Raw genomic sequence first — 27,904 nt, 5'->3', positions numbered from 1 at the left:
TTAAAATACTGTCTCATCAATAATAGTCCAAACTGAAATTGAAGGTCAATATATTTCAATGCCAAGTCATCTCTTTCATGTTATTATACTCAATTCAACATGACCATGAAAAACAACGGTACCTACTCTGGCCTCTTTTTGAACAATGGTCAAGTTGCTCCATTTGTTTCTAGTGTTACTGCTGATTCTCAAAACAAGACCATGACTGGTCTCTTTGCTCGTTATTGGACCGACAACTCTTTTGTTTCCTTTGTTCCATTCCGCGCTTCTTTTGACAACCCAATTTCTTTCACTATGCACATTAATGGATCTGTTGTAAACTTCCCTGCTCAGGTTTCATAGGTCGTCAAGTCCAAGATGCCATGTCAATATGAAGATTGTTAAAAACCCCCCAACCAAATAAATAATTTATTAATCAATACAAAGATCTTTGTGTAAAGTGGAATTACTACTCTTTTTTGTGATTTACATGTTTTCTTTTTTATTTATTCCAATTATTGATTACAATTAAATAGGTTGCTAGTTGTGATTGGTTTAGGTTATTATTAATGAATGTCCCAAAGAGAGAGAGAGAAAAAAAATATGATCCTACATGGTTCAATTTTTTGGTTTAATTAATTATTATTATTATTATTATTATTTACATTATTATTATATATTATATATTATTATTATTCTACCATTCTTGTTATTTTTTAAGTTTTAATTGGAGTTGTTTTTTTACTATTAAAATTAAATGATGGGAATTTAGGAGAGGTTACAGGGGATGTTGCATTTGGTGATTTGGTGTCAGATGCAGTTGATGATTTCTTTTGATGTTTTTTCTTGTCGGTGAGTAGATTTGCCAACCAATCCAAACCTTCATAGATACCAATACCTTCGATAGTTCTGGCTGGTTGGATATACCATTTTCTATCTTTGACTTGGTGAAGGTTTAAGCAATCGGTGAGCTCTGGTACATCCATTGGATCGACGCAATCTTGTTTTGTGGCATATACTAGGACCGGTATGTTTTTGAGTTCATCTTCTTTCATCAATTTATTCAATTCAGTTGATGCCTCTTCGATTCTACTACGATCACTACTATCGACTACAAATATAATGGCAGATGTCTTGGCAAAGAATGGTGTCCAGAAAGTGGCACGGATTCTTTCTTGACCTGCCAAATCCCAAACTGAAAAGGTTAAATTTTTATGTTGTACAGTTTCTACATTGTATCCCAATGTTGGAATGGTTTCAACGACTTCATTTAATATTAATTTATATAATAATGTTGTCTAAAAAAATAAAGTAAGTAAATAAATAATAAACTTTGATTGATTTGTTTAATTTAAAAATATACATACTTTTCCAGCTCCATCTAATCCGAGACATAAAATTTTAGTATCTCTTTGTTTAAATAGTTTTAATACTCTTGAACTAACTCCACCCATTTTTGATTGGTTTTTTTTTTTTTAAAAAGATATTGTATTTGGTTGATGATTATTTAATTAATTAATTAAAGTATAGATTATATATGATTGTTTGTTTCGATTGATAATTAATTTAATTAAATCTTTTATCTATTAAAATGATGATGAACTTGCTTGCTTTCTTGCTTGCTACTACTTTTTCTGTTTGAGAATTTAAATTTATGTGACTGTTGGAAATTAATTTTAGTTAGTTTTTTGATGATGTTAATAATGATGTCAATGATGTTGATAAATGTTGATTAGAGATTGTATGAATAGTATAAAATTGGAAAACAAGAATAGCAAAAGTTTGGAAATTGTTGGAAATGAATATAATAATTAAAGTTCGAATAGTAATAAAATCTTTTAAGAAATGGACCGACGGTATTTATGATTAGTTGGTGAATAATTATTGAAAATATAATACCCAGCTGTCAATATTGGGAGGGGATTAAAAAAACAAACAAACAAATAATAATAATACACCAACTAACGGTATTTACCAAAAACATCTGTTGACAATAACAACACAACACAACGCACAGAACAAACAAACAAATAACACCACCAACGGAACAACGAGTATTCTTTAAGATTGATTTGACTGACTATGGTGACAGTAGTGATTGCACACTTACTTGTGTGAAATTGATGATGTGACAGTTGAGTCAAACAATAACAATACTTTTCGATATCTGTGATCGTGATTAAACTATTTCGATTTGGCCAAACACAAACTAATAAAGTAGTACTTGAAACTTCTTTTTTTTTCTAATCGTTGGTTGTTGGTTGTTGGTGATGATGATGATGATGAAAATGGATTGATGGTGTTTGGTGGTTTGATCAAGTCAAGGATGGATGGATGGATGGATGGTTGTCAAAATGTATAAAAATCCAAAATGTTAAATAAAACTATTACTATAGATGGAAGGAAAGGTTGGTTCCACTAGTTTGTGTTCAACTTGCTACTGCTGCTGGTGCTACTGGAACCAGTTGTATGTATCCACCTATTTTATGTCTGATGTTCCGCTTTGTGCGATGATGTAATGGTTGTTATTCTCTTTTTTTTTTTTATTCTTGTCAATTTTTCTCTTTCCCTCTATAACCCACGTTCGCACACTTTGTCACTCATAGACACACCAACCCACCCCTTGATGACGGTGTTTCTAGAGAAATGAACAGGTAATATTCGAATTTAGTATACAGTGAAAAGTAAATGTGGTGGTGAGTGAACAGAACAGGATTTGGTGATGTGTCATCATCCCCATTCAGGGTAAATAATTAGATCGAGCAGACACACCAAATGACTGTCACTATAGTGATGGTGATGATTTTAATCATTAAATAAACCAACCACAATGAGTTGGATAAATATGGAAATAATTGCATAAAATAGTAGTAGGAAGCAAGCTGGCAGTGTTGGATGGTGAGAGAGTATGTGCGATCAATCAAACAGTGGGTGGGTGGAATACAATATGAGTGAGAAAAATTTACCACGATTGTTGTACTATTTTCTATAGAAACTAGGTGTAATTTTCTTCTGATTATTTGTTGTTGGTATATTTGTTTTGTTTGTTGTTCAACAACAATAATATTATTGTTAATTTTTAAAATATTAAAAAATTAAAGTAAACTGATGATGATGGATGATGGTGAATAACCAACAAATGTGATGTTACAGGTGTTGCTGTTGTTGTTGTTGTTGTTGGTGATGATGCATATTGTGAGTATGTCGTCGATGTTGCTGAATGATGTTTGTTGTTGTTGTTTGTCTTTAATGTGATGTCCGCCAACAACAATAGGACAATCCCCCTCACAAAAAAAATAGGGAGGAGTGGGTGGTACTATACCACCATACCGGTTGGTAGATGTATCAAACGTGGTATGGTGGTGGGTTGGGTTTTAGACATCATTGAAAACCACTCACACACCAATCAAACGATGTTGACCAAGTGGTTTTGAAAGTGGTGCTAGTGCGTGTCTGTTGTCGAATACCGATCAAAAGATTATAAATATTTATAATATTATTATTATTATTATTATTATTTGTCATTGGCATGTGCGGTAAGGATGTTGAAGAGATACTAGTGTTTGGGATGTCAATATTATTATGGGTGATTCTTACAATGAATTTTAATTATAAACAGGATTTTAAATAAAAATAATAACGGTAAATGATTAACAATTCAACAATGATTCATTCAAATATTATCTATCTGTCTGTCTGTCTTGAGTGAGTTGTGAATGCGGTTATTAAACCTGTCCAACAATTGTAGTTGGGAAGGATTTCCAACATCTTTTAACCTTTGGTCAAAAATTTGGTTAATTTTAGAGAGGTTGTGGGGATGATTGTTGGTTTTGAACATCATCATCATCATAATGTCGTACATTCTCTTTTCTTTGAGTTAATCCGTTCGGATATTGTTATCAACAAATCTACAAATCTATTGTTGACAAGAGAGATAAATTTGACCATTGTTATTGTTGTGATTGGATTGTACCAAAAATAATTCAATCGAGTGTTATTTTTGATAGTTGTTGTTATGATGTTGTGGTAGGGGGTGTTAAATAATCGTGAAAGTAAAACAGGTCAATTATCTAATTGTGGATTGATCAACACCCAGGCAAGCAACAGATAGATAGGCTGTTTAATCAATTACATTTTTTTTTAAAATAATAAATCTGGATGTGTGGATGATCAAGATCGTTGCAACGATAGTGTCCACAACATTGAATTGATGGAAATAGAACTATCTTAATTGATAATATTAAAGATGTGTATGAAGGAGGGGGAGGAGGAGGAGGAAGGAAGGATGGAGGGTACTTTTTTAAAAAAAAAATATATTGTACAAATAAATAAAATAAAAATAGAATAAACAAATAAATGTAGAATAAATATTTTAAAAATTAATCGAGTCAAGAAGCTTCTTCTTGATGAATAGTTGATAGTGATTACACAATTCAATTAATGTAAAATTAAAATGGAAATATTTCCTTATCCTCTTTATCCACCTCACTCGATATGGGGTTTCAAACTCTTTTTCAAAGCATTTGATTGATTGATTGAATTGAGCGATTCTTTATACTTTAGACCAACCATTAAAACTGGTATCAGTCACAAACAAGTTGGAGGAGGAACATCCATCCATCCCAATCTATCTATCAATATGCATGCCAAAAGGAGGTGGATAGTGTATAGACGTTAGGGTGTACAACCCATAACAAAAATAATGTTGATGTGATCGATAATGGTGTGTTGATAATGTTAAAGTTAATGCACATTGCCTGTAGTGTCAACCTTTGCAATGAGAGCAGTATACCAGTTCAGGAAGGAATGTTATAAAAAATGGGGGGTGCTACTCTGCTTCTTTGTGAAGTGTAGAGTGAGTGTGTTTGGGTGATCATGATCAAAACCCTTAAACTTTTAAAGTTTAAAAGTGTTTTAAACCATACACACCCACACTGTTTTTTTTCTTGGTCAATGTAAGGTAGGGGTGACAGGTGTAGGTAGGGTAGATAGGCATTGAAATATACTTAATATATGCATCTGAATCATCTCGATTCACATTCATATTAATCGATGTCAAAGGATTATATATTCAAATTGATTGTGTTTCTTTTCATTCTACGTACATCGATTTTGAAACCTCGAGTGAGAGCTATTGCTAGTGCTAGGGGGGTGAGATTTGGTACCCTTCAATCCATTTATTTTCTTCCTTTCTTTTTGTTTGTATTATTTTTGTTGTTATAATACAAAAATTCCATATCCAAGGCCAACTCTTCTTCTTCTTTTTTTGTTAATTGTTGTTTGGTAATTGTAGGTGTTGATTTTTGTCCATTATCATTATTATTATTATTATTTACAAAACTATTAATATTATTATTTTTTTGGATATTTGGATATTGTTTTAATTGTTCTTTATCAAGTTGATCGATAAATGATTGTAAATGAGGTGGATTTGGAATTGTAAATTCCATTTGTTGTTTGGTGATTGGATGTTGGAATCGTAATGCTACAGATGCCAATAATAAATAAGGAACCATAAATTGATTTGATTTTCCAGAATAGATTGGGTCACCAACAATAGGTAGACCTTCACTGGTCATATGAACTCTAATTTGATGTTGTCTACCAGTATGTAAAGTAATCTCCATCAATGTATAATTTCTTGCTCCAATCTTTTTACCAACATATTTTGTTTCTTCATCTGAATCGTCTGAATCATCTGAATTATCTGAATCGTCTTCCTCTGATTCCTCTTCTTCATCATCGTCATCATCTTCATCTTCATCTTCGTCCTCATCTTCATCACTATCGATAATAATAAATTTACTTTTTGGTTGTTGTTTTTTAGTTGATTTAACTGGTACTTCTTCTTCTTCTTCTTCAGATTCATCTTCTTCCTCGGAATCATCTTCATTCTCGTCACTATCACTATCTATTATAAATTTACTATTATTTTGATTCTTATTATTATTGGTTGGTTTCTTTTTGTTATTATTAATTTTCTTTGATATTATATCATATTCACTATTATCATAATCCTTTGCTTCATTACTCTTCTTTGGTTTGATGATTTCCAAATCGATTTTATCCCAACTTTTGATTACTTTGTATTCTGTGATTGATTCCTTTCCTTTTGATTCATCGATAACCATTTTGTTTCTGTCCATTGGATGTCTTGAAATGGCCTTGTTGATGATTCCATGTGATTCCTTTGGTTTACCAGTCACCAAACAATAATATGTTTTTTGAATGGTGGTTGGTTTGTTGTTGTTGTTGTTGGCCTTGGCACTCATCGATCCTTTAATCGTCGTTGATGTGTGATCCTGTAACATCTTTTTGACCATTTCATGAACTGAATCATTCTTTGCAACGATCAGTATACCTGCAGTATCCTTGTCGAGACGATGTACGATACCCGGTCTATCGACACCACCAACAATCGATAATCCCTTTGCACCGTATCGATACAACAATGCATTGACAAGTGTTCTCGTTTGATTCTCTTCATTCAATGGATGATTTGGTGATGGTGGAGGTGGATGAACAATCATACCAGCCGGCTTATTAATAACAACAATATACTCATCTTCAAATAGTATATTCAAATCTATTTTAGTTGCTACTAAATTAATCTCTTTTCCAATGACTGTAGTAGTAGTTGATTGTTGACCACTTTCACTGTTGTTTGAAGAGGATGTAGTAGAGGTAGTAGAAGTAGGCAAGGTTATCAATATTCGATCATTTGCTCTAATCTTTGCATTCTTTTCTTGAACAACTTTATCGTTGATTGATATCTGTCCTTGAGTGATGAGTTTGACGATACTCGTTTTGTTTAGAGTGACTGGTTTATCTTGTCCTTTGAGAGTAAACTTTTTAGCTGCCAAGTATACCTGTAGTCGTTCAACTCCTTTTTGTTGTCTTGGTACAATCTCTTCGATTACGCATTTATTTGACATTCCCAAGATTTGTTGCTATATTTGTGTAATGTGTAAAGAGGAGAATAATGAACTGTCAATACACAAAAGTGTTTCAAAGGGTCATCTTACATTCGTTCGTTTTTTTTTTTGAAAGAAAAAGAAAAAAAGAGATCAAAATATGTATTTAAAAGGCTTTGGTTCCCTTCAATCCCTTTCGTAGCATATTGATTGGATGGTAGTGGCTCCTTGATGTTTTAACGTTAGCAGCCAATGTTCACAAATAAAAACCCTATAATTGAGAAAACCGTAGATACATCTTGAATTTTGTCTCATTCCTGTTTACATCTTTGAGTTACACCGCAGTATAATCTCTACTGTCTAACAAAGATCTGCTATTATTCTATTCTTTAATTAAATCTGATTTACAATAAGTATACATGGACTGCTCTTTAAATGCATTTACCCATTGCTTTTTGGCTTCCTTTCCTGTAGTTTCTTTTTTTGGGTGTTTGTTGAATATTAAGATTCGTGGTCAGATTTTCTTTTTCTCGTCATATGGTTGAATACACTCGCAAAAGTTGGAGGAGGTTTTCCAGGACTGCGATGATGTTTTGGAAAGATTTTAAAAAAGGTAAATTAATATGTCTTTAAAGGTAAATGTAATACTATTGTGCTATTCATTCATTCGAGTCACATGACACATTTCGCACAATAACAGTATATTTAAGAATGTTGAAGCTTGTTAGAGATCATCATTAAAAAAAAAAATTGAAAAAAAAAACGAAAAAAAAAGAATAATATTATTAATTAATTTATTATTATTTATTCCTTAAGATCTTTTAATATAAATAGAAGGAATATAGGAAGGATAAGAATCCTTTCCACCCATTTCTTCCATGCTGTCTGTTATCAATTTACTATTACCATTATCATCATCGTTGTCATCTTGATCGGGATTCCAGTAGCTGTTTGAATAATCTATAAATATTTGTTGACCACGTCCGATAAATTTGGTGGCCGTGATGATTGCTTGTTCAGCACCATATTCAAATATACATTCCGACTCGGCGTTCTTGTGCTTGGCAGAGTGGTTGATCATGCCACCCATCGATCGATGTCGGTAGGCGTCGAGACCGAAACCGTCCATTGACGACATCATGTTGTAGCAATGGGTGACCATGTTTTCAGCCGAGTTGATACGACCTCCATATCTAACTATATACTCGCCCTTTTGGAAATCCTTGTTGGCATAGAGACCCCATCCCACCTGATCCGATATCCAACCGACAATAACGTTCTCCTCGCCACCCGATCTCTCAATCATCTTGAGATACTTGTCTCTAAATGTTTGATCGGCATTGATTTGAAAGGAACTAAAACAAAGTTCAATGAGGTATTCTAGTGATGCTGTAATCGATGCATCATAGTGAATGGAAAGTTCACGTTCGAATCGGTCGAGTGTCCAACTTTCAACAGTTGCACTATTCTTGTAGTTGTAGATCGATACGGTTTGTGGGCGTGGTGGAATTGACATGGAGGTCATCTTTCTTAAACGAGCATAGTCGAGTGGACGAGCACGGAATCCATCCATCAAATCGTAATTGGCACCATTCTCCAATAACAACTTTGCAATGGCAGTGTTACCCATAATGAATGACATGTGAAGTGGAGTAATCTTGGTGACAGTATCTCCAACATTGATAATAGCAGTGGCACCATTTTTGAGCATCAAATCAACGATTTTAATATCATTTGTCGCGACGGCAAAGAGAAGAGACAACTTGTTGATTTGACATTGTTGTTGAACATTGACCAATATTCTACCATTTCTATCCTTCTTTTTAATGGTAGATGTAAGGTCTGTGAAAAAGTCAGCATTTCTCTTCAACTCTGATTGTAATTGATATTGAACACCTCCCAAGTCTCTCTCCAAGATGAGTTCAGTCAAAGTAGTGAGTGTCTCACTAAATATACCTTTAGCAATTTCACAATAGTTTTGTGAAAAGTATACAGTATCTTCTTTATCCTCTTTACATCTATCCAAATAATTTGTATATAATTCTTTAATTAATTTAGCTGAAGAATTAATTGTTGTTGTTGTTAAAACTATTTCATTATTATCTGTAGTAGTTGTAGTAGTTGTAGTTGATTCAATTAGATCTTTTTCTTTATCTGCTACTGCTACAGCTACTGTTATTTCTTCATCAACATTATGATTAAAATCTACAAGTAGCTTAGATTTCCAATAGTCTACTTGTGGACTATTAATAGTAGTGTTTGTTGTATTATTAGTTGTTGTTGTTGTTGTTGTTGGTTTAGTTTGTTGTTGTTTCTTTCCCATTTGATTTATATCTGTATCTATATCTTCTACTTTAATCAAAAAACACTTTAGCACAATGTTATTTTCAACTTTCGTTCGTTTTTTTTCAAAAAGGTATGTGTATTTTATTTATTAATTATTTATTAATTATGTTTTGTTTTGTTTTTTTTTTTATTAATTTTGATAACATTGAGAAATCTTCTACAACAGTTTTACGCAAATCGCTAACTTGATGACGAGCAGGTAAAGTCTTACGATAAGAGGATAATTTTTCAGCCAATTCTCTCAACTTGCCATCCTTTTCTTTGTATGGAGCCAAGAGTTGGATGTATTCTTCGGCTTCTTGTTGTTGTTGACGACGGGTTGGCTTTTTCTCCTTTTTGGTGCTTTGACGAGTGGTTCTCTTGCCGACAACCTCGGTGTGCTTCTTCTTGGTGATGATCTTGAGTTGGGTAAAGAGATGGACAGAGTTGGCCAACATTTCCATAGAGCAAGACTCGTAATAGTTGAGACTGCCCTCTTCGTACATCTTTTCAGAGAACCATCCGACACGTTGGAGGAAGACGTTCTTTTTGACAGAGATATCTGGTTGGATCGAGAACAAGGTCAACATGGCTACCATGTAACCCTCGACGATTGGACAAAAGAGGTTGGCAAAAAAGGTGACTGCACTTTCTCCCGACGAGTTGATGCTGTATTCACCTTGAGCAGACTTGGCCAAATAACCACGTTGAACCATACGGTTGATATGCTCTAAAATGTTGTGTTCGCTATCGGTACCTGGTTTGTTTACAAACTCTACCGACATGATCTCAAACAAGAACTTGACATCGCCAATCAATTCACTCTCTTTAATCTTTAGATTACTATTGTAGCTGGATGAAGAACTAGTTGGTTTTTGTCTATTGATAGCACTTAACAATGCACAAGAGATGAGACCATCCCAGAGGAAGTGATGGAGCAATTGGTTACGGTAGAACGAGAGGACGAGGATATTGCGCTTGTAGTTGTTGTTGTTGTTTTGTTGCGATCCTGCTGGTTCGTACATGTTACGACGCTTAGAGATGAGGTTGCTGAGGAGCTTGAGCGAGTGGTCGACGAGAGCGTCCGATGGACCCTCAAAGGCAACGTCGCCGCCGCGGAGGAGGATCTCGTCACGCAACCATTCGACACGACTGATGAGCTCTTCACGGCTGATACCACGACGGAAGGTGAGCAAGATGGTGGCGACGGTGGCAGTGGTGGTGATGATGGCCGACTTGTTGAGGTCGTTGACGATACGGTATCCGAGGTCTTGGATGAGCATACGACGGTCGTCAGTGTTGTTGTACGGGTCGAAAATCGAGCCGGGTGCGCGGGTGTTGCCGTGGGTCGACGAAATCTGCTCAAAGTCACCTTCAGAGATGTTGGCGGGGGTGGTGGGGGCAGGCGATGCGGTGGCGGGGTTGGCGTGTGCAGAGGGGGCGGGCACTGTTGGGGGTGGGTTGAGACGACGCGAGGCAGAGACGGAAGCGGTCATGTCCTCGGCATAGGCCTTCATCGAGATGGGTGGGGCAAAGACAACGTTGATGCGACCCCAGTTCATTTGGAGAATCTTGGTGGCACGGAAGAGGCCGTTTAAGCTCTCCTTGGTCTTGTTCTCGCCCATCATTTCGTTTGAGTAGAGTTCTCCCTCCAACACCTTTTCGTAGGAGATGCCGATGGGTGCGACTTGGACGTCTTGGACGCGACCCTCAAAGTATGGGTTGGCGACCATGGCCAAGAGGCCGAGCTTGGGGTGCAAGCTCTTGCCGGTACGCGAACGCTTGCCCTCGATAAAGAACTCGACCGGTTGGTTGTCAATGACGAGACGTTGGACGTACTCGCTAAAGATGGCCCAGTACAGTGGGTCTCCGTGGAAGGAACGACGCAAAAAGAAGGCGCCGGCGTTACGGAGGAACCAGTTGACGAGGATGATGCCAAGGAAATCCTCTCCTGCGGCAATGTGGGGCATTGGCAGGTTGTACTCGAAAAAGATGTACGAGATGATGAGGAAATCAATGTAGGAACGGTGTGTGGGGATGAGCACAACGGGTGCCTTTTGGATGGCGGCACGGATGGCTTCAATACCCTTCTCGTCGACATGGATGCCTTGGTAGATCTTACGCCACACCTTTTTGAGGAACCAGCCGAGCACACGCACGACCATGACGTTGAGGTTGGACTGCATACGGTCCATGACTTGGGAGGCACGACGTTCAATCTCGCTGACGAGGACGCCTTCCTCGCGCGACACCTTTTCCATGGCCATTTGGACACGCGGGCTGTTCATGACGAGCGAACGGATCTCGGCGGGTGCACGGGGTGGCAATGGTGTTTGGGTGACGTGACGGAAGCTAGTGTAAGCCCACGACACATCGGCAAAGATCCATTGCAAGACACCGCCCGACGTAGCGTTGAGGTCCGACTTGGTGATAAGACTCGTGTTGAGTAGCTCGGTTGGTGGACGCACACCTTCCTCCTTGAGTACAAACTTGTGGAGACCGTAGCAGAAATAGCAAAGGTATGACTGCCAGTTGATGTTGGCTGCGTCGCAGTTGAAGCGTTGGCGGTCGTCGGCGTTCAAAACATCGACAAACACCTTTTCGAGGGTCGACACGGAAAATACCCACTCGTGGGCTGTGAAATGTTGGAACGTGTCGGTGATGAGACGGGCGGCCTTGACCACCTTTTTAAATGACTCTGCCTTGTTCTTGGTGTCCTCCTTTCCAGTAAAGAACGCCATCATCTGTAAAAGGAACGATGGAATACCGTATTTCATGAAAAAGTGTGCTTCATACATCACATTGTTGTGGAATGAGAAACTGCTACGAGCAATAGCTTTCTTGGGTGTATGATTACGCCAGTATTCAGATACCCAATGAGCTGCACTATTCCATGAAACTGGATTTCTGTGACTTGTACCAATCTAAAAGAAAAAAAAAGAAAAAAAGATAATAGTTAGGATTATTATTATTATTTTTGAAAAAAAGAGTATGTTTTGTAATATTTCATACTTGATAAATTTGAAGAACATTTTGATTGGCAATAGATGGAACGACAGAGATCATGGCATTGGCGACATAGTCGACTGGGACGATATCGGCGACCATACGGCCTTCACCCTTCATAAACTTGACGAGACCGACACCACAGTAGAGCATGACGGCACCGACGGCGGCGACAGAGTCGACCCAACCTGGAACGGGCTCTTTGAGCGAACCTCCAACAATGGTTGGACGGACAAAGCACAATGGAACGTCACCACGACGGAGAGCGAGAATACGCTCGGTGATGGCCTTGGTAAAGGTGTAGGTGTTGGGGTAGGCGCCCAAAAGGTTGGGTGTGATCTTTTCGATGGTCTGTACGTCCTGCTTCATGATCAACTCGACCATCTCTTCGGGGTTAAAGTCGAGTACGGGCAACTCTTCGTCCAACCAACCCTCACGATTCGAGTTGACATAGGCGGTCGAGCAATGAACCATGGCGACGAGGTTCTTGAGCTGCTTGGCAAGCTCCAACATACGCAACGAACCATAGAGATTGGATTCGATGGCCTTGTCCAAACGTTCTCTAAAATCAATCGAGGCGGCGCAATGTAAAATGATGTTGCAACGCTCGATCACCATACGGTAGTCTTCGGGTGACAATGCCAAGTTGTCCTTTGACAAATCACCAGACAATGGAATCACGTGTTCACGAATGTGACGATCTGCAGCCTCTTGTCCCATACGTTCACGTAAAACGTCCCAAATACGCGACGTCATGATATCATCTTCGAATCTTTCCTTTGCATTTGCTCCACGAATCACTATATAGATAAAACCAATGTCTGGAATATCACGAACAAGCTTCTCCAACAACACCTTTCCAACAAAACCTGTTGTTCCAGTAATCAATAGATTCTTTCCTTTGAAGAATTCTGGAATCACCATCTCTCTCTCTTTTCTATACTATTTTCTACAAATATTATAAATATTACAATAATAATAATGTGACGTAAATGAATATTAGATTTTCTCTTATTTATTCTATCTATCTATCTATCTATCTATCTATCTGTCTGTCTGTCTGTCTATATCATTATTGTCTTACCTCTATATGTGTTACAAGTCGTATTAATACTACTAACTGTTGTCCCTGTGTGTCTCTTTAGCGATGCTTGTATTGAATGAATACAAACACACGATACAATTTAAAAGAACGGGGGAGAGTGGGAGAGAGAAAAGATATAAAAGATAGAAGATATATATGGATAACTAAACTTCAAATAGATAAAGATGTGTAGTTTTTCGACTGCTGCTGTGAGAGAGACGGGTGGTTGACGTGAGAGTTAAAAATCTTCATTGTTCGTACAAAAAAAAAATAAAAAAAAGTCATCATCACGAAGAGCTAGTACTTATATAGAAACGTCGGTTTGACCTTTGGGAAATTGTCTTGGACCATGAGATACAATTTTCTAGATTCGATTAGTTATCGCAATTGTTGCCAAATTCATCATGTATGATCATCGATTTAATGATTGGTCAATAACGGGTGTGTTAAACAGTAAAAAACCCGAATGAACTTCACACATATTATACTCTACAACAGAAATAAAAGAACTAACTAAGCACATTGTGTTGTTGTTCCATTATACCATGTATCGTTTTCTTGGATTGAATTATATAGATTGATGCATGATTAAAGGTTAAAGCCATACATGGTGATCGGGGAGTACTATAGTAAGTACACTTTATTATTATTATTGTTGTTTAAGAATCAAACTATGAGAGAGGGTGAGACAAGTAGATATTAGTAAGGAGGGTAAAGGAAGATACTCTATATGTCATATATATATATATGGAATACATACGAATGATGTTGAGTTTTTGGGTTTGGGGTTTGGTTTTGTGGGTGGTTTGATGAGGGTTGCTGGTTTAACATTACCTCCTTCACCGCCAAAATCATCAGCAAAAGATTTATTGGCCATACTACTGAAAAAAAGATAATTAATTAAAATATTTATTTATGTGTATATTTTAAGAACAAAAAAGAAAGAAGAAACTGACAGAATAGTCGGAGGGATGTTCTGGTGGAAAGATCTTCCGAAAAAATCATATTTCGTGCAGCAAAGAAATCTTGTGTTTTTTTTCTTTATTCTTTGAAGAGATACCAGAAATAGAAGATTCTATCTACCAATCTATCAGATGATCTGATTATTACATTGAGAACTATTTGAAACAAATTATTTATATTTAATCAGTCATTGTTTAAGTTATACTTTTCTTATTTTTTTTTGATCATCTTGTAAATATTTACAAATGTGTTTCTGATTCCTGGTGGTTTGAATGTTGGGGATTGATTTGATTGGTTGTTTGGTTTTGGACCGCCTCTAGTTTTTAATACCATTTTTATAAAAGAACAATATAGAATAAAATAATGAATCTGATCAAGGTTCGTTCATTAAATACTCAATGGTTCACCACCCGACAACAAGACAAGAGAACTCTCTGGTCAACAAAACATATGATAGCGAAAGGAAATCCCAGACGAGCTCGTCAGATAATTCATATCATTTTACCAAAAGATATTTGTTTCGTGTTTTTTTTTTAAAAAGGTAGGTTTTTCTTGTTTATAGTGTCATATATTAATACATAAAATAATATTAATCCTAGTCTGGTAGGAGTTTGTCTAAACTAAAAAAGGATTATTATTATTTACCAAACTATAGGAAAAGTAAAAGAATGAAATCGAGATGGTTGGGATGATGATGGAGTGAACCACATATTTAATATTTATTCAATTGAAAGGGAAACAAAGATATTTTTATCTATCTCCAAACTATTGATGGGAAAAAAAGGTTAGAGAGTGTCACTTTACGTCATGCATTGAGTCTGTTTAATAACACATACAAAGTTGTTACGATCAGTGGGCAGTTGGATGAGGGTAGGAGCTGCAGGCTTGGCACCAGCAAAGGCGGGTCTCGGTTTGGTAAATCCTGATGAAAAAAAAACTTAATATTCAATTGATCATCATGTCTATCAACTGTTGTCACTTGTATTGCTAAACTGTTGGTTGCATACCACCTGAATATTTGTCTGGGCGAAGGGACATTTCTTTCTTTCTTGATATGTTGTAATTTAATGATAATAACAATTGAAAACTTTGTCGGTGTTGAAAATAGGTTGTGTTGTACAATGGTTTCGCTAAAGATATTTATATAATGAAAAAAATTAAAATATTTGTAAAAAGATCTAAAATATTTGGGTGTTTGTCTTTTATTTTTAGGAAATGATTGATGCAATTAATAAATTACATATTTTGATTACTTTAAAAGTAGAGAATTACTATCTATCCTCGGATGAAAAATTGATTCCCTATTATCTAAAAATACTATTATAATAAAGAGTTAGACTATATTTGATAGTTGGTACATGTATTGATTGCAAATGGTAAACTTACAAATGATGTTTTTGGAAAATCTACACCTGGAGCCAATGATGTAGTAGGTTTTTGAAAGGTAACTGTATTTTTGCGTCTACCGCTTGTTGTTGGAGTATAGGATTGCATTTATCTTTATCTTTACTTCTTTTTGATTGATGTGATGAATAATGAATGAACCCAAACATCTAGTGACATGTGTTTGTAGACTGGTCTATATGGAGATATTTATTTTAAAATTATTATTATTAAAATAATGAATGGTCATTCGTTCATCTCCAATTTTTTCTGAAAATCTATAAAGATCTCATCTTAAGGTTGTTTTGCCCTGGACAACTCTGACGAGCCTTGTCGGGTGTTTTGTTTAGAGTCATTCGGTTCGGTCCGGTGTGATGACGAAATTAATTTTAATTTTTTTAAAATATTTTTTTTGATTTTATTTTTATTTGTTTCCTTTTTTTTGATTTGTGTTAATTGAGAGTTCCTCTACATTTTGCAGATTTACATAAACAGGGAATCTTGACATCCTCGATTGGGAATTTGTAGTCATAGGTGAGTTCTTCGCCAACATTGATATCTCGTTTGGCATAGATGATGATCTTTTTCTGACCACCCATGGTGATCACCTTGGCCATGCAATTGGGGTCGCAACAATGATTGATAAAACGTGCCTGGTTTCCTTTAAACGTTGCATCAATGATGGTATCATCATCGATACGGAACAGATAACTACTACCAATACCCTGCTTGGTGTAACGTTTCTCACGTTCGTCTGCCACCTTTTGTCTGATGACCTCACCAATATACTCGATGACCATGTCCCTTGCATAGATTGGTTCCAAGGCAAAGAGACCCCAGTCGTGGATGAGTGATCGCTCAAACTTGATCTTTTTCTTGCGCGATGTCATGACAACGTCTTGGCCGAGTCTGCTCTCATAGCGAGATGAACGACCCGACGACTTGCCAATATGCGAGTCGACACCGTCTCCAGACGTGCCTCGCACCTTGGTCGTCGCCAACCGCATTGCAATCTTTTTGTCGAGATCCATTCGCTTGTATGGTTCGGAACGCGCACATCCCGATGGGTTGACGGGAAGCTCGAGTTCGTCGGGAATCTTGTGCGCTGCCAGAGGAGCGGGTGCCCCTGGTAGCTGGTCGAGGTTCATCTCTCCCATACTCTCCTTCATGACATAGTTCATATAGTAGGCGTCCTCGTCGTCGGGACCAAAACCCTCTGGCAATAGTGGTGTGTTGGTTGTTGATGCCGATCCTCTCTTGGTCTTTCGCGACTTTTTCTTTTCCTGCATCAATTTCTTTTGCTTTTCTTGTTCCTTTTTGTGCTTGTTTCTCTTTCTTCTCATTTCTTCGAGTTTTTCCCAATCGTTCAAATCGCTCTCTGACAATGCTTCGTCGCTCGATCCCTCTTCCATTGGTTCATCTCCATGATCCTTTCTTGATTTTGATCGTTGCTTTTTGTTGTTGTACTCTTCATCACTAGATTCAACGTCGCTGACTTCTTCTTCATCATCGTCGTCATCGTCGCTTGATCCATCTCCTCTTCCTCCTCTGCCTCCTCTTGTTCTTCTGTTTGATTGTTTTCTGAGTTTCTTTTTTGACTTGTCCTTTTTCTCGAGTTTCTTTCTCTCTTTTCGTTCCTTTTCTTCTTTTTCCTTTTCACTGTATATTTTAAATGATGGCAACGATGAAAAGTCAATCATCTTGCCACCACTCGATGTAGATATGGGTGATGTGGTGGATGTTGCCGAGGTTGCACTGACAAGATCCATTTGGTCCTTGTCAGTGGCAGTGGTAAGAGATGACGAAGATGGTGCATTGAGGTCGGTTGTTTTTAATGCCGACTCTATTGATTTGATGGCCTGTGATATTTCAAACTCTACAATATTCTTTTGTGAGTCCTTTTCAGCAATCGACAGTAGTTCTTTACAAACCAATCTTTCACACATCTCTTGTAAAAGTGAAGAGTTTTCAGACAACAATTTCTTCTTGTCAACTATTGTCGCCGAGGAGGAGGAGGAGGATGGTGTAGAAGGAGCCATCAATGGAGTGGCTGATTTCGATCCTTCATGTTCCTTTTTAGTTTGTGGTAAAGTGTTGTTTGAACCCTTTTGATCTTTGGGAGTTAAAGGTGGTGAATTAATATTTGATAGTTGTTTGTTTTCATTAATGTCATTCATATCGTTTCCATTTTGGTCAAAATGATCATTGATAGAGTCGTGTTGGTGGTGTTGATGGTGGTGGTGGCGATCATAATCATAATCATTGTCATTTGATGATATGTTTTCTGATGATTTTGCCTTTTGTACAATTAGTTTCCAATCACCAATATAAGATCCATTTAAATGTTGAATTGCCTTGTCTCTAATTTCCATTGTCTTGAAATCAATAAACCAATTGAAATCATCATAATATACATTGACTGGATCATAGATTCTAAAGTGTCGATATAATTTGTCTCTGTTCTTTTTATCCTTGTAAATGGCTGAGTAAAAAGGTATCTGTACAGTAAAAGGGATTTGATGTGTATTTTTTTGTTGTTTAAAATTATAATCTAAATTTACAAAAAGATGGTGGTTAGAAATCAGTATTATCTTGAGGGCTATTATATTATTCTTATTTCATACTCTTAAAATATTGAGGATAATCTTCTTCGCGTGGGGAATATATAGAATCGGTTGGATAAAATGGATCATATTCAGAGATTGACTCTGAATATGGATGAGGTGAATTAAAAGAGTCTAATGGTTTATATGGATCATAGTTGCTGTCTGGTGAATAATGATATGATTGTTGTTGTTTATGATTATTATTATTATTATTATTATTGTTGTTATTATTATTGTTGTTATTGTTTCCAGAATACTCTACAATTGAAAATGAATCTTCATTTCCAAAATGGTCATTGTTTTTCAATGTAGTAGTTTCTTCTTTGATTGATGATACTGCAGATTTTGATATACCAAATTGTGCCATCCAATCACCTGCATTTGTCTGTTGATTTGAAGATGTTGGATCCAATGTCATTCCACCATATTCTGATATTTCCAAATCTCTTATTAATCTACTCGTAGTTAATTTCTAAAAATAAATAGATACATAAATAAATATTTAATCATCCTCTTTTTCTTCTATTTCTGTTATCATACTTTTGTATCTGGAGCAATAAATTCAAATAACCATTGTGATAAATTTCCATTTGGATCCATATTGATTTTGATACGATTATTACTACTGCTGCTGCTAGTACCTGGAATAAAAGGGTTCTCTGTAAATTGTTTAAATGCATTGATGGCATGTGAACTTTCATAGAATTTAATGGTCGCAATGCCAGTACTATTTCCTTTAAGTGGGTGTGTATATATTGAAGCTCTATCAATCTCTCCATATTTTTCAAATATCTCTGTCAACAATGATTCATCTACACTTGTTGGTAGATTCGATAAACAAATAGTTCTTGGTTGTTGTGTAATCTGACTATTTTTATCATTCTACAAGAGAGAAAAGAAAAAGTAAGAACAATGAATATGATATCGATAACTTGAATACTTACAATAAAATTAGGTACAGCCAAATCAATTGATTTAAGGAAATAAGAGGAATGATTGATAGATGATGGACGAGGATCACCAAATCCACTAAGAATGACATCGATAGTATCTGTTGGATCACAAAACCCATTGATTCTATACTGACGTATACTTTGTTGTATTTGAGATTGAATCAATTGTTGTTTGGCAGGATCATCCAACTCCTCACTCGCAGAGATTGAAGCTGTCAGCTTGCTATCATTGGTTATCTTCCAGTCTCCACCCTTGGCACGGATGGGGAATGAAGGTTGATTGGGTTCGTTTGAGAATTTAGGTTGTTTCAAAGAGTCTTTGAGTCTTGATATTTGATTCTCTCCATTGACAATTTCCATAAAGGTTTGAGGTGGTAGTGGAGGTGATTGTGATGTAAGTAATGGTGATGTTGTTTTACTGTTTTTAGATGATGAAGGTTTACTATTATTATTACTACTACTGCCAAATGCAATCGATATCTTTGATTGGAATGGAGGGGTATTGCTTTGTGACGTTCCGTTTCCTCCATCAGAGTGCATTGGTGGAGGTGGTGGGGGTGGTGGAGAATGTGGTGGAGGAGGTGGAGGTGGAGATGGTGAGCTGTTTCTTCGTGACGATGTTCGTTTAGAGTATCTATTGTCTCTGTCCCTGTCACGGTGTCTGTCTCGGTCTCTATCTCTATCTCTATCTCTGTCTCTGTCGGATTGTCGACTGTCTCGACGCGAGGATCGGTGTCCTCTGTCACGCGAGCGTGATCGGTCTCGATCTCTTCTGTATCTTCTGTCTCTTGACCGACTGTTTGATCGCGATCTCGACGATGATCGTCTACGCGATGATCTCTGTCTGCTGTATCGCGGCGACGGCGATCTCGACGAAGAGTATGACCGCGATCGCGACCTAGACCTCGAAGATGATCGTGTCGGTGACCTATATCTAGAAGATGGTGGTGATGTTGTAGTTGGTGGTGGTGGTGGTGGTGGTGGTGGGGGTGGAGCACCTCTTCCTACCAAGTCTGTTGTTGTTGTATTGTTATTAGGTTGTGGTGACCCCATCGTCGTTGCTGCTCTTGTTGCAGTAGAAGTAGTAGTAGTTGCAGTAGTAGACGATATATTTGTAGAGGATGATGATGTAGGTGAGAGTGGTGGTTGAGGTGGTGCTGCTGCTGGTTGTCCATTATATCCTCCTGGGATGACGACGAGTCCGCCTCGCGACATTGTGATGGTAGGTGGAGGAGGAGGTGGTTGGTGGTTGATTCGATTGACACCTCCTCCAAAGTTTGGAAAGTATGATCCTCTGCGATAGACATAGGAGGGGTTTGGTCTCTTGCTGTAACTCTCTTGCACGGGCGTGTCCAACTCTCCGTCCTCCATGTCTTCTCCGTCCTCCTCTTCACTACCTTGATTGTGCTTGCCCATCTCTCTCTTTCCTTCTATTCACAATCTAGCAAGTATTATTATTCACACACAACTACTCTGAACGAACAATTATTATGATGACAGTGATTGATGATAGATAAATTGTTTAAATATGAATTGTGAATATGGGTTTTTGAGAGAACACCCCTACTATTGGATTTTTTCAAAATTTTTAATATGTTTATTATTCTCCTTTACATGATCCAATTTATCATAGGATCCAAACTTTCATACTCAACAATACTCCCCCATCGAATAAATAAAAGGCTCCCTGAATTTAGATGTGAACTAATTTATTAAATTTTAAAAATTATTTGGTTGTTTGTGAAGAGGATGATGGAAACTATGGTATCTCTAAAAATAAAAGAGGAGTTAGTAAAATGGTTTAACTTGGCAGAGATTGTTGCCGTGTTGTTTAATCTTGAAAATGGGCTTGTTATTTGATAAAATATGTAATGTGCAGAGGTCAATGGTTGGCGCCAAAATTCAAAAATTCTTAGTATAATTATTTTTACCAAAGTTGTAAATGTTATCAAATTTGGTCGCCAACCATCAGTTTCATTCAAGAATAGATAAAGAGAAAGAGAAGAGGAGAGTGAGGAATGATTGTAAATAATACTAAATTCACCAATTCAGATCCTTTTGCATCAACTCCAACCAAACAATCACAACAACCAGACAATAATAATGCAAGTCAACAAGATATCGATAGTACGAGTCAACAAGATGATATGTCATTCCCAAACACACAATTATCATCATCACAAACAACAACACCCGAGCAGCATACAACAGGCGGAAACGACCTTCAACAACAACTAGCAGAGGAAGTGGAAAAGAGAAAGAAACAAAAGGAACAAGACGACCTGTACTGGGGTGAACTACTCAGTTTGGGAGAGAAGTTGCAGTCGGTGTCACTTAAAGACGAGTCGTTGGTATTGGGTCGATTGAAATCGTGTAATGTACAAATAGCAGAGTTGGTGGTCAGTGCAAAGCATTGTCGGTTGTTCCGAAACAACGACTCTATATTCATTCAAGACCTTAGTACTAATGGGACCTATCTGAATGGAAAGCCAATCGGACGTGGTAACCTCGAGTTGATCAAGAATGGTGATCGTATCAGTTTGGCAGGTGCATCACAAGAGAATCAACTCTCATACATTTTTAAAGATCTCAAGTCTAATCAATCAGGTGGAAATGGCCAACAAAACAAGCAATCGATATGGGACAGTCTTGCCAAAAAGGAGATATTCAAGGAATACGATCTCATTGGTGAATTGGGAAGAGGTAACTTTAGCACGGTCTATCTTGGTGTCAACAAGTCTCGTGCCGTCAAAGTCGCCGTCAAAGATATCGACCTTGCCAAATACCAAAGAAACCCACGCTACCTTTTACAGTTGGAGCGTGAAGTAGAGATTTTAAAAGCTACCAACCACCCCAACATCATATCAATCTATGATATCTTTCAATCGGATCTTCATCTATACATTGTCATGGAGTTGGCAACGGGCGGGGAGTTGTATGAAAAACTGGCCAATGACGGGTCGTTTTGCGAAGATGATGCCCGTCTTATATTCAACCAATTATTGGACGCTGTCAACTATTTACATGTTCGTGGTATAGCTCATCGTGATCTCAAACCCGAAAACATTCTCTTTGACTCTAACGAACCAAACAAAATTAAACTTGCCGATTTTGGATTGGCCAGGGTGATTGGAGAAAATGAATTGGCACGTACCCTATGTGGAACACCTTTATACGTAGCACCAGAGGTCATTGTTTCAAAATCTAAAAATAAGGATTTACATCAAAGTTTATCTGCTCAAGGTTATGGTTTTAGTTGTGATGCTTGGTCTTTAGGTGCTATTTTATATATTTTGTAAGAAAACAAAAAAAAAAGAAAAAAAAAGTAGAAATAATATTAATTTATTTAATTATCTATTTATTTTAATATAGGTTGAGTGGAGAACCACCATTTTTTGATGATACAGGAGATGAATTTACATCTACACCACAAATATTTGAACAAATTTGTACTGGTAGTTATGGATTTCCAGAGGAGATTTGGGCAGACATCAGTGTCACTGGAAGAGATTTGGTAAAGAAATTATTAACTGTAAATCCACAACAAAGAATCACTGTAAAAGATGCTTTAAATCATCCTTGGATAACTCAACAATCTCAACATAAGCGATCTCATATTGACCAAGATGATGATGACTATAACAATAATAATAATAATAATAATAACAGTAGTCAACCAGAAGAACAAGTGAATCCACTTAAAAAGAAAAAAACAATTTTAGATGGAGTATCAAATTAAGTTAATGAATTTAATCGATTACTCTTTTTTTTGTACATTTAGTAGTTTTAATATATAAATAAAAAATAGAGGAGAGGGGATCAAGAAATTAAAACATCTTTGACTCCTTTATCTAGTTTTTATTCAAGTTTCCCAAGATATCTTTCCAAAAAAGAGGTTTGGATCACGAGTTTTCTCACGATTTTTTGTTTATTGATTTTTATTTTTCCCAGTGAAAGAAGAAGATCTCCTCTTCAACATGTTGTGACATTGTTGCTGACATCATTATCATCATCATAACTTATATATATAAATAAAACTATGTTAAAATATCGATCATAAAGATAGATAGATAAGAAATGAAATCAATATATATATTAATCACCTTAACCCTCCTCTTGTTTTCTTTTGTAAATAGTATTTTTTGTATTCAATTGGTTGATAGTAGTAGTAATAGTAATAGTAATAGTAACAGTAACAGTAATAGTAATAATAGAATAAGAATAAATAACAATAATTATAATAATATATATAATAGATACAATATAAATAACAGATATAATACTAATACCGACCCAGTATTGGGAGTAGATGTAAACACTACAATACCCAAAGAATCAATACAATGTTTAAATCAACAAAACAATATAGATTATATGGTTGTCAATGTATGTATACACAAGATGTTTGATCAAACTAGTCGATATCGATGCTCATTCATTTTTTTACTTTTCTTTTCGTTTTAGTGTTGGAATGAACATGGATTTGGAAACCCATCATGCCCACCAAATATCAAATTGGCAATGACTAATAATATTACATTGGTTGATCTTTCAATCAAAATATGTTATCATTGTGGTGAAGCATTCTTTCAAGCCAATGCACTGGTTGTTTTCCTTCAAACTAGATTACCTCTTTTAAATCCCAACTTTATAGCATGGATCGATATGAGTCAACCTGGTCAATGGGCTCAAAACGATCAACAAGCCAACAATAACTACTTTACTCAATTTGTTAATATCATCAATGTCAAGGGTGGCTTCCCTGTTGGCATCTTTACCACCATGTCTGCTTGGCAGGAAATCATGGGACCGCAATACACTGCCGGTTCATCATACCCACTTTATTACTCACAAGATGATGGTGACACTAGTTTCCAAGATTTTGTTCCTTTTAATGGTTGGACAACCCCAACCATGAAACAATATAAAACACAACAAAACATTTGTCAAGTAAATGTTAATTTTGATTTTCAATTACCAAGTAGTACTATTCCTAAATTAAAATAATAAATAAATAGAAGATAGAAATCTTCTTTTCTCTTTCTTTTTTGGAATAAATAAATATTTGTTTTATTTTTTTTAATTATGTTTACTACTTAGAGCATTATTTAAAGCACCTAAATGATCACCTTTATCATCACCAATATAATGACTTGCTCTTCTCGATAGGAAGATAGCTTTTCCACCCTTCATTGAAGACATTAGAGAATCCATAAACTTTCCTTGACCTGGTTTGTCATCATTGTCATCGCCAACGGGAGCCATGATGGTTGGGAATGCGTTGCTAGATATTGGATTAGTTGCTTGTGCTTGTGGTTTAAAGGCAGGTGGTTTGCCACCCATACCTGGCATTGGTACGCCTGGTTTGTTGGCATTTGGGCCACTACCGGCACTGATACTCTTTTTGGCAGCTAATTTGTTGGCACTCTCCTTTTCACGTTGGATCTGTTCAATAGTACGCTTGTAATCTGATCTGAATTTACTGACATTGGCGAAAAAGTCTTCTGGAGTGGCAGACTTGTCGTCACCGTAAAAGGCAACACACTGTGCAAATGATTCGGATGCTGCAGTAGCCTTTTTATCGATCGTGGCGACAGCGTCGTTGGCTTGTTTCATAAACGATTGGATGATGGCCTTGGCAGCACCTTCACTCGACTCTTCTTCGTTTTTGAGCAAATTGACACCCTTTTTGAGACTGCCAACCTCTGACTTTATGTTTTGCAGCGAGATACGCTTGGCCTCTTCAACGGCGGCAATCGACTCTATCCATGGTGCAATTTCAGGTTGCTTGTCAGTGACGTATTGAACAATCCAGCTGAGAAGAGTGGTCTTGTTGTCGGTGGTCGATCTCATCTCGGACAGCGATGAAAGCGAGTCGAGCTTGAAACCATAAAGGTCACCACGTGGTGTACCACCATTGATAAAGTTACCCAACGACAATACCAACTCGAGAAGCTTGTGGAATGACTTGCTCGTCTTTAATTGCTCGCTGGCACGTTGCAACACATCAATCTCTGGTGTCAACTCTTCGATTTGGTCACCCATCTTTTGCTTGAATATCAAACATTCCAACTTTTCAGTGTATCTGTTGACCTTTGACATTTCATAGAGGAATTGTTCGGGTTTGCCAAGAGAATGAACATCATGTTCACGGAGTATTTCAATTTCCTCTGGTGTTGGAGCAAACTTGACAAGTGACTTGGCGTCCTCGAGTGTAATCTTGGCGTCGAGATTGTTGATCATCTTGGCCAAATCACCAAATGGCATTTTGAATCTACTCAACATGATTGAAATGGCTTGTGAACGTTTAGTGTCTAGAATAGAGATGGCAGGTTGTTTTGAGCTTTCTCCTAGTTTTCCTGCAGCGGCAGAGGATGGAGCAGCACCACCTGAAGATGGAGCAGCAGCTGGAGCTGGCTTTTTGGCGGCAAACAAATCCTCTAATCCTTTGAGTTGATCCTTGATGTTAAAGTCTTTGGCATTCATCCAGATTGAGTTTTCAATGGCATTGTTTTGTACCTTTTTCCATTGGAGACCGACCATCTTGGTGGTTGGAGTTGGTTGCTTCTTGAGAGCTGGAAGATTTGGCCCTGCTGGAGCTGCTGGAGCTCCTGGGGCACCCTTGCTACCTGGTGGAGGTGGTGGGGGTGGTGGGCCGCCTGGAGGAGGAGGTGGAGGTGGTGGCCCACCAGCAGCACCGCCTGGTGGAGGTGGAGGGGGTGGTGGACCTGGTGGAGGTGGAGGGGGAGGTGGTGGAGGTCCTCCAGCAGCAGCAGCAGCAGGTTCCTCTTGTCCCGCAACAGCAGCAGCAGCACTAACAGCAACAGCAGGTTGATTAGCAGCATTTGCAACAGCTTGATCCAATTTTAATTCCAATTGACGAATCTTTTCCAATTGATCCGAACGCTCCTTGTTGAGTTGTTGGATTTTATCTTGAGTATCTTTTAATCTCTCTTCTTGATCGACACGTGATTTTAACTGTGTCTCGAGTGTCTTGATCTTGTCAGTGTAGACTGACAAATCAATGTCGTCAAGTTCGGCCGATGAGTTTCCTCTTGGTGGGGTTTCAGCTTGTATGGTGGCAGCAGCCAACTGCTTTTCGATTTGTGCAGGTGTGATAATCTGCGATCTTCGCTTGGAGATGCCGTCAATCTGCTCCAACAACTTTTTGTTTTCCTGATTGAGCTTATAGATCTGCTCGTCAAACGTGCTCTTTGTGGGGTCGGCCAAAATCGATCCGACCGTCTCATCGAGCAAGTTCCAGGTCTTTCCTCCAAGATCGGGTTGTGTCGACGTCAACGTATAGAGACACTTCATAATGTTCATAAAACGGTGATGAAGAGCCGGTGTCTGCTGGAGTAGCGCATCCAACTTGCCCGATACCTCGACCGGCGATCTAATATTTACATCTGTGTATTGCGAGTCCACCTCTTGGCTGTCCTCCTCCATACAATCAAAGAATACATCCAATTGAACATCCAACTCTTCATGTTTGCCTCTTGCAGGTCTAATCAATTCAAGTAATTCCAAACTTGTAAATTCTGCTCTCAACGCAATACGTGTTTGTAAATCTGTTGGACTATTAACAACTGAATTTACAAATGTTATAAATGATGTCTAAAAAGAGAATATAAATTAGAATATACAAATCTATCTATCTATTTCATTTTTGTTTTACATACAAAATATTCATATTGTAATTGAGATTTTGAAACTTGTTTGGCACCTTGAACCAAAGTCCAGAAACGACATTTTTCTCTAGTATGTTGTTTAAAGTTTTCGATTGCCTCTAATAAAAAGTTGTGACCGATTTGGGGAACCAATGCGAGTGCAGCAGTCAGTGAAAGAATGAGTGATCGGAGTTCAGGTGGATAATTTAAATCCAAACATAGAACCAATAGTTTGAATGTATGTGATGTTGACATGACCCATTTCAAACCTACTTGACTATTAAGTAATGATTTTATACAAACTACACAATCTGTCATAATTCCATAATCTTCTTTTGTTTTACTTTTTAAATAGGGATAGAGTAATATAAGTTAATTTGATCATAGGATACAGATATAGATATTATTATTATGTATATATAAATATATGGACATACTCTGCTTTTAATTGAAAAGTTTGAAATATTTTAAGCATTTCAACAAAACCATTAAGTTGAAGGAATGAATTAATCCAAGACATGGTGTTGGAGGCAAGACAGACACGAAGGTCAGAGATTGTCTTTTGAGTCATTGCATTTTCACGAAGCACCGATAAAAAGTATTGAGGTGTTTCATAGAGACCACCCTTTTGCTTCATTTTTTCTTCATTATCACGCATCTTGTCTTTGTGTTGTGCGATGAGCATCCACTTTTTGTCATTACTCCATGCCTTCATCTCTGACTTTTTAGAATCTGGTACTCCCAATTCTTCCAACAGTTGTACAAATTGTTGTGACAGATCTTCACCTGATGGTTGTGATGGCAATGTTGGTGATGTAGTTGTTGAAGCAGGTGATGTTGCTCCAGATCCAGATGATGCTGATGATGATGATGATTTGCCATCTTTATCTTTTTTATCCTTTTTATGATCTTTATCTTTTCCTTTAATAAAATTTAACATGATTGATATTATAGATATATGGTATTATAACAAGAAAAGAAAAAAGGGAATAATAATAATAATAATAATAATATATAAAAA

The 27,904-nt window shown here is 37.1% G+C and overlaps 9 protein-coding genes across 9 annotated transcripts; 3 read left to right on the top strand and 6 right to left on the bottom strand.

The window, feature by feature from the left end:
- Positions 1-99: 99 nt before the first annotated feature.
- DFA_05556 (uncharacterized protein) lies at positions 100-342 on the top strand (the record flags this gene model as incomplete). The annotated part of the gene is made up of 1 exon (XM_004361218.1): positions 100-342. One exon carries the CDS (start codon positions 100-102, stop codon positions 340-342), a length of 243 nt encoding a protein of 80 aa, XP_004361275.1.
- Positions 343-695: 353 nt separating this feature from the next.
- Positions 696-1,433, bottom strand: arrK (ADP-ribosylation like factor; the record flags this gene model as incomplete). The annotated part of the gene is made up of 2 exons (XM_004361217.1): positions 696-1,277; positions 1,347-1,433. The coding sequence occupies 2 exons, from the start codon at positions 1,431-1,433 to the stop codon at positions 696-698; spliced, it is 669 nt and encodes a 222-aa protein (XP_004361274.1).
- A 1,625-nt stretch (positions 1,434-3,058) lies between these two features.
- DFA_05554 (uncharacterized protein) lies at positions 3,059-6,914 on the bottom strand (the record flags this gene model as incomplete). The annotated part of the gene is made up of 2 exons (XM_004361216.1): positions 3,059-3,263; positions 5,206-6,914. The coding sequence occupies 2 exons, from the start codon at positions 6,912-6,914 to the stop codon at positions 3,059-3,061; spliced, it is 1,914 nt and encodes a 637-aa protein (XP_004361273.1).
- Positions 6,915-7,697: 783 nt separating this feature from the next.
- On the bottom strand, positions 7,698-15,309 carry DFA_05553 (uncharacterized protein; the record flags this gene model as incomplete). Its single annotated transcript, XM_004361215.1, has 8 exons — positions 7,698-7,711; positions 7,794-9,245; positions 9,451-12,142; positions 12,231-13,166; positions 13,830-13,946; positions 14,069-14,189; positions 14,369-14,426; positions 15,279-15,309. 8 exons carry the CDS (start codon positions 15,307-15,309, stop codon positions 7,698-7,700), a joined length of 5,421 nt encoding a protein of 1,806 aa, XP_004361272.1.
- A 270-nt stretch (positions 15,310-15,579) lies between these two features.
- DFA_05552 (uncharacterized protein) lies at positions 15,580-15,765 on the bottom strand (the record flags this gene model as incomplete). The annotated part of the gene is made up of 2 exons (XM_004361214.1): positions 15,580-15,588; positions 15,658-15,765. The coding sequence occupies 2 exons, from the start codon at positions 15,763-15,765 to the stop codon at positions 15,580-15,582; spliced, it is 117 nt and encodes a 38-aa protein (XP_004361271.1).
- A 341-nt stretch (positions 15,766-16,106) lies between these two features.
- On the bottom strand, positions 16,107-20,428 carry set1 (SET domain-containing protein; the record flags this gene model as incomplete). Its single annotated transcript, XM_004361213.1, has 5 exons — positions 16,107-18,029; positions 18,069-18,205; positions 18,279-18,732; positions 18,801-19,142; positions 19,205-20,428. 5 exons carry the CDS (start codon positions 20,426-20,428, stop codon positions 16,107-16,109), a joined length of 4,080 nt encoding a protein of 1,359 aa, XP_004361270.1.
- Positions 20,429-21,231: 803 nt separating this feature from the next.
- On the top strand, positions 21,232-22,952 carry fhkA (putative protein serine/threonine kinase; the record flags this gene model as incomplete). The annotated part of the gene is made up of 2 exons (XM_004361212.1): positions 21,232-22,508; positions 22,586-22,952. 2 exons carry the CDS (start codon positions 21,232-21,234, stop codon positions 22,950-22,952), a joined length of 1,644 nt encoding a protein of 547 aa, XP_004361269.1.
- Positions 22,953-23,290: 338 nt separating this feature from the next.
- On the top strand, positions 23,291-24,220 carry DFA_05549 (uncharacterized protein; the record flags this gene model as incomplete). The annotated part of the gene is made up of 2 exons (XM_004361211.1): positions 23,291-23,599; positions 23,678-24,220. 2 exons carry the CDS (start codon positions 23,291-23,293, stop codon positions 24,218-24,220), a joined length of 852 nt encoding a protein of 283 aa, XP_004361268.1.
- Positions 24,221-24,292: 72 nt separating this feature from the next.
- On the bottom strand, positions 24,293-27,823 carry forB (actin binding protein; the record flags this gene model as incomplete). Its single annotated transcript, XM_004361210.1, has 4 exons — positions 24,293-26,305; positions 26,621-26,830; positions 26,896-27,226; positions 27,321-27,823. The coding sequence occupies 4 exons, from the start codon at positions 27,821-27,823 to the stop codon at positions 24,293-24,295; spliced, it is 3,057 nt and encodes a 1,018-aa protein (XP_004361267.1).
- Between the last annotated feature and the right edge of the window lie 81 nt (positions 27,824-27,904).

The sequence above is a fragment of the Cavenderia fasciculata genome (assembly GCF_000203815.1).
Source record: "Cavenderia fasciculata unplaced genomic scaffold Scf_Dfasci-G-o-80e12.f1-5, whole genome shotgun sequence".
Taxonomy (NCBI): Eukaryota; Evosea; class Eumycetozoa; order Acytosteliales; family Cavenderiaceae; genus Cavenderia; species Cavenderia fasciculata.
Note: the sequence above shows the minus strand (reverse complement) of the source record. Positions and strands in the feature narration are given on the sequence as shown.